General features: G+C 47.9%; 3 protein-coding genes across 3 annotated transcripts; all 3 read right to left on the bottom strand.

Moving 5' to 3' along the window:
* Positions 1–723: 723 nt before the first annotated feature.
* LOC131272903 (uncharacterized) lies at positions 724–1,649 on the bottom strand. The gene is made up of 3 exons (XM_058259730.1): positions 1,411–1,649; positions 1,132–1,337; positions 724–1,066 (listed from the first exon to the last, which is right to left on the bottom strand). Exons 1-3 carry the CDS (start codon positions 1,647–1,649, stop codon positions 747–749), a joined length of 765 nt encoding a protein of 254 aa, XP_058115713.1. The 3' UTR covers positions 724–746.
* A 2,226-nt stretch (positions 1,650–3,875) lies between these two features.
* Positions 3,876–4,767, bottom strand: LOC131259300 (uncharacterized). The gene is made up of 3 exons (XM_058260755.1): positions 4,517–4,767; positions 4,149–4,449; positions 3,876–4,079 (listed from the first exon to the last, which is right to left on the bottom strand). Exons 1-3 carry the CDS (start codon positions 4,765–4,767, stop codon positions 3,876–3,878), a joined length of 756 nt encoding a protein of 251 aa, XP_058116738.1.
* Positions 4,768–5,605: 838 nt separating this feature from the next.
* LOC131259630 (uncharacterized) lies at positions 5,606–6,487 on the bottom strand. The gene is made up of 3 exons (XM_058261169.1): positions 6,430–6,487; positions 6,194–6,356; positions 5,606–6,104 (listed from the first exon to the last, which is right to left on the bottom strand). Exons 1-3 carry the CDS (start codon positions 6,485–6,487, stop codon positions 5,606–5,608), a joined length of 720 nt encoding a protein of 239 aa, XP_058117152.1.
* Between the last annotated feature and the right edge of the window lie 3,978 nt (positions 6,488–10,465).

The raw sequence follows: 10,465 nt of genomic DNA, 5'->3' as shown, positions 1-10,465 counted from the left end.
TGTCAAAATGGCAAACAAAAGGTACGGAAGAGAAGATGTTTCTTTTGTGGTCCCAGCTGTTGTGCCTGTGATTCTTCCTGATGATTCGCTGAAGATGAAAATGAGGAAAAAACGTCAGAGGATAGTTTTGCAATGCAAACTGCTCTTGGCAAGAAACGAGCGGAACGGGCCCGGATGATCCTTCAATTGTTTGTGGCGCAGTAGTTCTAAGCGCATTTCGGGTTCCCTCATAATCCTACCGAGGGTCAAATATTTTCCACACGTCGATTTTACGGTGGCTTTTTTGACGCACGGTAATCCTTCGTGGCAATAATATTAACGACCGCTTGCTTAAGTTTTCTTTGTATGAAAATTCATCTGCTTTTCGGAGAACCAATAAAAGCATTTCATTTAACCCAACCGATTGGCATGGATATAAGCTTTGGGGGCACAGGGTAATAGGGAAAGCCCATATTAATTTTGTTTCCGGACTACACTGAACGTTTATCCGTAAAAGAAGAAAACTAATTATTTGAATTTGTTTTTTTAGTAACAATGTAAAAATAACAAACCTGTGTTAGGTATATATTTGCTATTATAATAATTCTAAGGCAATTTTGGTTGAGCAACTGATTTTGAGAACTTAATCAACATGAACAGTCGTTCCTGACCACCGTCACTTGATTCTCCTTTTGTTTCGATTGGATTAATATAATCTGTAAAGTAGTTATAGCAAGCTGTAGATCTAGGATCCCTTGTCAACCCTTCTAGCAAGTAGTCGGAATGGAAGATCCTTCACCAGACGCCATATCGATCAGATCTTGCAGTGTAATATCACCCAGCAGTTCATTAATGACCGGTTTAAGATTATCCTCGATCGCCGCCGTGATGTCGTCTTTGTTATCGTTGATCATACCAGGCAGAACGCCCTCGACGATGCGGTTAAAGATGAACGTGTTCAGTGGCAGCAGGAACACGTTCTTCAGATCGGAGTTGACCGTCTCTACGGTCGGTGTGATTTGAAGTTCGCGCACTTGAACGTTATCACCGCTGATGCCAACTTTCACGCTGCCCTTCAGCGTAACTCCTAGAAAATAAAATCGGAAGGGTAAGTTTGCTGTCTTTGACGGTTATTGGGGGTAAGAAACGTACCGTTCACGTTGAAATGGAATGGGCCTTTGCGGTTGAAGGGAAAAAGTCCGATGACTTTGCCCTTCGCTCGGTAGTCGCCTTTGCTGCGGATGGATGCAAAGTAGAGCTCGAAGGTCAGCTGGAGCTTCAGCACGTTGATGTGGACGTTCTTGATTTCGAACTCATTCAGTCCATCCACAAGCAGGTTGTTCATCTCCCCTTTGAATCTAAGGCGGCACAAAAAGACTGTTGTTAGAGGCAAGATCTTTTATGCTCGAAGTTGTAGCACTTTATACTTACTTAAGACCCTTCTGCTCGATGTTCACCTCGAAATGGTCCAGCTCGAACGGTGCCAGAACAGGAACACCGAGATCGGGAATGCCACAGGTCATCGATTGCTTGAAGTTCTCCAACAACTCAATAATCATCTGGTCAAGCGCATTATCACGTGGTGCCTGGACAACGGTGCCCGCCCGAACCTCTACGGCTCCAAGTAGGGTGACCAGTAGGGCACAAGTAGCCACGATTGCAAACTTCATCCTAGTATCTGCTGTTTTCGTGTGAACACTGACCACTTTCGTAAGGATGCTAGCACTATTGCAACTGCACTGCCAGTCGGTCACAATAGGAGTGTTTAAATATTGCACGCTACTCGCACGTTTTATTGGCGTCTTTTCTTATCCCGTGTTGCGAAACCGATCGATGTGAGGAATTCCTCCAGTTAATCGCACTCACCCGATAACCGACACTACTATTGCAGAGCAGCACACTCTTGGCCACTAAGCACTTTCTGCTGCTAAACCCGGACCACATATTGACTATTCCGGGAGCTCTGCGGTAACCCTCCAACCTTATTCCGGCTGTTGAAACCCTTCCCTAAGCCTCTGCCCACTTCAAACTTAGAACTAAGGCAGGAAAGCTTATCGGGTTTCCATACGGCACCGGTGTATTGAGCGATCTTGACCGATAAGTTTGAGTAACCTAATTTCAAGGATGAAAGTTTGGTGGCTGCGACGCAAATGGGCCGAAAATTTTAATTAGTCAGTGTCAATGTCGCTCCAATCGGTCACGTTCAATTATTCGAGAAAGATAGGCATCAGCGGTTCACGTGCAAGATAAACTATATTCAGGAAGCAGGAATATGGTTCATTTGCCTTGTGCAAGGTTGACATCAATAGTACAAATTAATTGATAAAGTTGGTTGATAACTTGGGTTTCGTTTAACAAGAAGTAAAATGGCGATAAGAAAAAGTTCAAACTGCTTACCAAGCAACGTTTCGATTCGAAATCAAATTCAGAAAGCGTTATGTTTGATGCAATGTGTGATATTGCATGCAAGTTGTGTGCTTGTGATTGTAGAGGAGAGTAGGGTAAACTAGCGCTACGGGGTTATGCAGCACGAACATATTTTAACCATTTTGTCGAAAAGTAAAAAAATGTGTTATTTATTATTGCTGTAGTCCGAGTATGCCTAATATATATTCAACAACAAAGCAGTTTGCACATTTAAAGTTCTTCTGGGAGATTCAGTTTGGCACATCCTTGATATCGTGCGTTTGGAGTAAGGCATTGAATTTACGCTTTAGAGCAGCTCCAATTTTTGCTGCTATCAGCATTTCGTTTTCCTGAATGTAGCGAGGTATCCAAATAGGCAATATATTTTCAAAATACACCGTTGAACATTGAACGCTCCGTGTTAGTTTCAATTCACGCACAACAAGATGACCTGCCACGATGTTGAATCGCATAGTTCCTTGAACAGAAAGAGCTAAAAACATTTATTAGTACCTTAGTTGCATCTAAGGGGCTAAGTTTTGCCTACCGTGAAGCGTTAGGCAAAAGTGTCCTTGTTGGTTCAACGGCAGAAGCCCGATCAATTTTCCTTTGGCAGTGTACATTCCAACAGTTTGAACCTCTGGAAAAAAGACTTCAAAATCCAACTGTAATTTCAGGATTTGTAGATTCAGCTTCGTTACATTGAACTGGTTTAGGCCGAATGTTGTTCCATTCCTGAGATCAGCATCGAGTCTGTATCGGAGAAACCCGTGGGATATAATGATAAGGTCTTTATTATGACAACACTCATTAGACTTACTTGAACCAAGAACTGTCACCAGTGTCCAGCGGCAAATGCTCCCAGACAAATGGGACCAGAGGAGGAATTCCAAGCTGTGGAAACCCATATGGCATTTCTCGACGAAACTTCTCGATCTGCTCCGCCAGCAGCTCCTTCAAGACGAGTGAGTTTTCGATCCCATTGCGTTCGTACGATATACCAGTCACACTGGTGCCAGCTGCCGATTGAATTGCGCAAATATTTACCAGCAGAAAAAAAGGGGTCAGTTCAACAGCTCGCGACATATCAACCTCAGGGTAGTAGAAAAGTACAGGAAGCGAACGACCAACTTGACAAGAATGGTACTCTTGAAATGTATTCACTGGCGTTTGATGCGGCAAGGGCTACTCTGATTGATGTTTATCAGAAATAAACAAACTCTAAAGTGGTCCATCTTATGTGTTATTGACATGTAGATACGCTTGTACTCGCTAGTTTAATTATAGTCACTCATTAAACTTTGTTCTCAATTTACTTTTGAAGTACTTAGAGATAAATCTTATTTATTCTTTACAGTTTTAAGATTGACATTTTCAAAATTTACCCTATTTCCCCATCACCGTGGAGTAGTTGCAGGTCAGTCATGTTTTTCCTCTATCCATTATTCAACCATAATAACCTTCACCACAATGTGATTATGAATGGAGCCTTATTGGTTCATTGGAATCAGTGCGAACAAGTCGTCCAGCGTCATCGTGTTCAGGATAGAATCGGCTATTGGAATGCCCACCCGTGAGATGATTTCCGACACTTGTGGCGCAAAGTTGACCAGCACGGACGGAATCAGATCCTGAATCACCTCGTTCAGCAGGTCGGACAACTCACCGCCGAGCAGCATACCTTCGATGTTATTCTGTGGTATGAAAAAAAGAATTGAGAAACTCAACCGTCAGCATGCAACGATAGCGGGTTGATAACAAACCTGCAAGGAAGCGAGCCGAACGTTGGCGTTAAGCTGGGGCATGTGCAGATAACCGGATGGAAGCTGACGCAGCAGGGCCGTCCCTTGAATGCGTAGGTTGCGCGGCGCGACGTGGAAGTTGCCAAAACCAAACACCGGAATCAATCCGAACAGGCGGCCGTTGGCGTCGTAGTGTCCGCGAGCTATCACATCCGGGAAGAGAAAGTCGTACCGGAACTCCATCTGCATGACGTTGAGCGTGAGCGTGCCCTCGAACCGATCCAACCCGTCGACGAACAGATTGCGCAGAATTGCCGTAAAGCTTTGAGTTCAACAGAAAACTACCTTTGAATCGGACACCTTTGAAACTCTCCCCCACTTGTACCTACTCCAGCAGACCACCGAAGCTCAAGTCGACATCCAACTGATCGGTTTGCAGTGGTGCCATCACTGGGATGCCACGTTCCGGATCACCGGTACGAAGCAGCTCTCGGATGTTCTCCAGCAGCTGAGCGAGTGCTTCATCCAGCGTTGTCCGTTGGTTTGGTGGATGTTGGTCTACTTCTTTTTCTGGATTTTTTATAACGGCCGCAGTTGCAACTGCAGCCAGTGAAAGTACAAGTATAGGTAGAAGTTTCATTCCTAAGCTTGATCAGTGAACACTTGGAACGAAAACACTTTCTTCGAAAATTTGGTCCCCGATGAAGATCAGCAGAGGTTTGGAACACCTGTGAATGGATTGTTTTTGCGGACTGTAACTTTTGTTGAGTCCTACTTCAAAATTTCCTTTCTTATCGCACCCGTAATGATAGGGCTTCCGTTGGGAGTCATACTGTGATAAGCTGTCGACCTCTTTCTTGGAGGCGTAGCTTTTTTGGGAGGGCTGAGTTTCTTACAGTACAGGGTGATTCTTACAATCCTTCCGAGGTATGTACAGTTACTCATGTTTTCGCTAAATAAATAAAGCATTGGGAAATGCATCCAATATGTTTACAAAATTCCATTGCTATCAGTTATCCATGCATCGGGAACTTTCATTCCGCTAAACAACGATTGATCCGTCACTGATGTCTGGTTGTCGCCTTTAAAGAAAAAATTGGAGCATTGGAGTCAAAATACAAAAACACACACTCCATGTTAAGTTGTAAACAGCTGAACAGTTGTTATGATTTGTTTCGCTAATCTTATCACCTTATATGACGATTATTATCACAATCGGATCACTTATCATATAAGCTGTACCGTTCATACTTTGGTCACACACAAACACCCTATTGAACGTCAGACATCAGTTCTATGTTGGTTAAATCGTTGTTTGCTAAAATTTCTAGATAAAACTGTGAACAAAGACGTGATATTGCGATAAGACTCCACAATTCGATGATAAAGGGCGAACAGTTCAGTTTATTTAACGTTTGCTCGATCGCATTTCCGACACGAACCATCGCGGATGGCAGAATGCCATGACCGGCGTATGCTTATGGGAACAGCAATCCCATCAGATCCTCCATCGTGCGCGTGGCCAGGAAGCGGTTCGCGATAGGGACGACCAGTGCGTTCAGCAGGTTCGTCATGCCATCGGGGAAGTTACGCAGCACCGACGGGACAATATCCTGGATGACGGCGTTCAGCAGATCGGACAACTCACCGCCAAGTAGCAGGCCCTGGATGTTGCTCTCGAGCGAGTCGATCTGCAGGCTGATAGAGAAGTCGGACAGCATCAGGAAACCCTGGCCGTTGTCAGTGATCTGGGCGAAACCAGTCGCCAAGATGTCCCGCGGGCGGACTGAGAAGTCACCGATGCCAAAGATGGGAATCAGACCCCACAGACGTCCGTTGGCGTCGTAGAAACCGTGGGCGCTCAGCTCGGAGAAGCGGAACTCGAAGGGGAACCGTAGGTTGGACAGGTCCACCTGTAGCCGACCGACGAAAGAGTCCAGGCCGACGATGTTCATCGGTGTGAAGCGTGCATCAAAACTGCCGAAAACAATGTGATACACATTTTACTCGCACCGTGCTCTTTGAGAACTTGAGTATAAGACTCCTACGTCGGTTAAATGTCTTACTCTAGTAATCCACCGAAGCTGGCGTTGATGAACAGATCCGGGTTGTGGTACGGGGCCAGGATGGGCATTCCCGTCTCCGGATTGCCCGTGCGCATCATCTCACGAAGGTTCTCGAGAATCCGACGCATGATGGCGTCCAGGATGATGTTCTGCCCAGACACCTCTGACCGATAGGACAACAGTTGAGATTCACCATATCCATACACATTCCTCCCTATCAAATCCATCTCACTCACCCTGAACACCGGTGGCCGTCAGGGCCATAAGCGCCACCACAATGAATCCTGCACGCATCTTTACTTGTATCCTCTGTTCTCTGTTGAAGCAGCAGTGTATACGAAATGTGAAACTGACACTCTGTCTAGACACCAGTGGCAAGTTGCTATCGAAAATACGTACCGGTTCCTTCGAAAGTTGGTCAAATAAGCCCCCTCGTCGGAAGGTAGGGTACATTTATAAGATTTCCTTATCGTGTGCGTCTAGCTCGGACACACCAAAATCCCGGGAGCTCCATGGGGCAGCTTATCGTTTATTCGCCGATTCTTTTTATTTTTCACCTACCAAATGTCCGAGAAGTTCTCCCTAGCCGCCGTGGGATTGTGTCGCGGGTGGATGGAACGGAATCGGATAGATAAGCAAGCCGATTGCGAGTCAGCGACGGCGATAATACGCGGTTGCACCTGTGCCACCCGGGTAGACTGTGGTCCCTGTCGCTATCGTTAGGCACTTAATCGATTCGACCCCAAAAGGGGCTTGGGGACGGAGAGGAGATGGTTAATAGAACACCTGGGAAGAAGTTAGACGAGCCCCTCCAAGTGTCTGCTTGCTAAAGGTTCCCTAGAATATAAGTCGAATCTTTAAGAAACTCCTTTTGAATAACATTCCACACAGCCACAGCACAATTCCTCCCGGAGTTAAACATAACAGGCTGTGAGTTTAGTTTTTGTCTCGGCCACTCCGATTGCAAACCGTGTGGCATGGGATGGAAATAACTTTTTAGGCGCCAGGCCGAGACCTTTTCCCAGCATCCCGCGGGCCATTTGTGTACGCCAATCGGACCGAAAATGTCGTCTCAACCATAAAGAACCATTATCTTTCGCGCAAACTTTTACTATCTACATCGGAATTTTGACCCATAACATTCCTCCAGTCCGCAATGACGTCATTGCTGCTACGGCTCATGACGTCATTGATTTTGTTGGCATACTTTGGTCGGCCGGAGTCAGAGCCGGAGAGGCGAGATTGTATGCGATCATACCGTTTATCTCCTTCCGTTTGGCCGCTCCGGAACGATGCGATTCTCTGCATTCGCTGTTGGCGCTCCGCCGCTCTCAGTCGCCGTTCTTCGGATACTCAGGATCCGCGTCCGGTGATAGCGGGTCCTCAGGACATCACGGCGGGATAATAAAATCATGCGTCAATTTCCCCACCGCCGAAGCCGCACACGAATGTCGCGGTGCGAATGGTTGGGGAAAGTCTGCCTACTTTGCGAGGCTGGAGTCAATCCTCCTTTGAGAAGGATGCTGTTGGTTGGTTTAGACACATTTTTGGGATGAACGTGATTTGTTATTGTGAAAGAAATGCTTGGTCTTTAGTGCCCTGTGTTGGCAGAAAGAATCAGTTTCAGGAGTTCGAATATCGTCACTGTTCAAATGACCTAGTAGATGCATCCCTTTGGAGGGGTAGATGAGAATTGAATTTACCGTCTAGAAACTGAGCTTCAGAGTAGAGAAATGGCGAGTTTCCAAGACGCAAATGAGATTCCTCAGGGAGAAAATTCTTCCCTTTATCTCATCGGATAACGATGGAGTACAATTGCCTGGCGAATGGGAGAGCAAAGTATCCTCCGGTGGATAAAAGAGAAAAAGGTACAAGAACTCCTGCCTGATTCTGCTTGGTCCTGACGTTCAGAGAATCTCCCCCTCTGGAATGTAATGCTGGCGATGGTCCTTCAGCAGGCTTCGGCTGGCAGTTCTCTCCGAATCCGCGTGCCGACGAACAATCGCAAAACCGAGTAGCCAGTAGTACACGGTCCGTAGCGCTCCGGTGTCTATCCGTAAGCCGTCCGTAACGCAGTATGAGAACGAACTCGCAGCACTGCGGTTGGTAGGTGTGTGGAGATACTACTGCTGGTCGCGACTACCTGTGTTTGCTCTGCTTGGCGAGCGTGTGACCCCCCGCTAGTCCCCCAGTATCGTGCCCAGGTGAGGGTCAGCCCGAGAGGATCGTGAAAATCGAGTTGAGCCCGTGGAAATCTGCATACGAACGAGTGCGACTGCAGTGTAGTGAGTGATACAGTGCCGTGAGACAGGTGGTGACTGGCGCTAGGTACCCTGCGCTGGGAGGCTGGTCCTGTCCCGCCGTGGAGCTGTACTGCGTCTTCAGGCTTCCTTTTCGATTGCGGTTGGAATTGAGAGTTCGTGTGAGCGGTGTGGGTATTCTGGCATCTCGGACAAGGACAGTGAACGGTTCATTGCAATTGCTTCCGGTCTGTTCCGTGGGATTTAGAGAGGTAAATTAAAGGACTCTGGACTCTGTAGGGCTGATTGGAAAATGTCTCCTCTTCCTCCTGCATCCGTTGGCACCACAGTCCCGTCCGATGAGCCCGGTTTGTCTATCGGCATGTTTTCCGAGACTGCAAGCTTATGGCGAAAAAACCTCTACTGCACCATCGCTTTTTTTCACACCATCTCACATACAAACATACACACACAGACAGCCACAGATAGTACAAGTTTCGATCCCTTCTTACCTCGCAGACACACACACTTTCTCGTTTTTCTTTTTCCCACCTACTGGGAAATCGGCCTATTACCAATCCCATCCGCATCCGAGACCAGTCAACAAACGACCGGCGGAACGCTGCATTGCGAAAGCAAAAAGAAAAGTTCACCCCCCCCCACCACTCCCCCGCCCACCCCACCGGAATGTCGTCTCGCAGGACCCTTTCTTATCCTGCGGCGAACAAACGGCGAACGGTCGTTTTTCGGTTGGCGTGTGCGTGTCGTTAGCTTCGCACACACTATAGGCCAGCGCAAGAGTGGCTGCAGGTGCAAGAGAGGCAAACGGCAAGAAACCTGTGTGTTTGTGTGTCAAGCCAATGGAGCAGCAGCACTTGGCGCTACAGCTTCGATCTCGCGCGGCACATCCGCGAGCGAGCCCCAACTGGGCTGTATGGTGGTTGTTGTAAACGAGGGTAGAGGGGGGGGGCTCGTGTAGGATCTGCTCCTTGTGTGGATACTCTTACCAAAACCCCCCGCCCCTCTGACCCTCCGTGTAGCGATCACCGCAAGATGATGACGATGATGATAGGGGCGATGGTTGTTGTTTTCATGTGTAGTAATTCCGCGGTTTTCCGCGGGCATCCCGTTGGGGAAAGCGAAGAGAAGGCTGTGGCGGAGGGGGAGGGAGGGGGCGTAAGGCGCGATGGTCGTAAACAAAGATGCCAGCACCATAAAGGCAACGGTTCGGTATGACCGGAGCCGTCAGTGGCGTGTCCTTGACGGAGAGTCCTTGCGCCGTACATCGACTGCTGCAAAAGGAAAACATTATCTCTTTCCATGGAGGCGCGTTCTATTTGATTGGATTACTCTGTTATGGCAGAAAACAAACATTGGAAATTGTTTTATAACTTTCAAAAGATGAGTTACACAACCTTAAAACCCCACGGCAGCAACATTATGCACAACGAGATGGAAAGCATTGCTAAGCATGATAAACATTTTGCAGTTTCGCTGTAAGTTCCAGCTGAATAAAGTCGACGAAACGAAGTCTCGTCTGGCGGAGTGTGTATTACGTTCCATGCCGCACTTGCCACACGTGCGCCATCCTGTGCACAAAAGGCTTGCCCGAAGGCACGAACCTACACAGCGGGCCTCCCAATCGCTGGAGCTTGGAGGAAACGCTACGGTACGGTGCATGCATGTGTGCATAGTTGTGTTCGCCGTTCTTGAGCACGGTGGACGGTTTGGCGAGAGCTTTTCGGGGGCTTCCTCTCCGCTTCGGAAAAGGAAAGGACACTCTAGCTCTAGCACCCCATTTCCCCAGTCTCGGGCGAGAGAGCACGATCGGGGTCCTCGGGAGAAATGCGAGCGTGCAAGAAGGACGTGGAAAAGCTCCGCGAGAGGCAGCTAGCGAGCGCGAGAGCCGCTGAGCAACTTCACGAGGAAACGGCACGGCACCAACCGGATGGGGGCCTGTGTGCCAGTGTGTGTCACCTGAGTGTGTCACCCACACCGGACGGGGGTCACAGCCGTACGAACTTCGGATGTC

This window comes from Anopheles coustani, chromosome 3, assembly GCF_943734705.1.
Source record: "Anopheles coustani chromosome 3, idAnoCousDA_361_x.2, whole genome shotgun sequence".
NCBI lineage: Eukaryota > Metazoa > Arthropoda > Insecta > Diptera > Culicidae > Anopheles > Anopheles coustani.
Note: the sequence above shows the minus strand (reverse complement) of the source record. Positions and strands in the feature narration are given on the sequence as shown.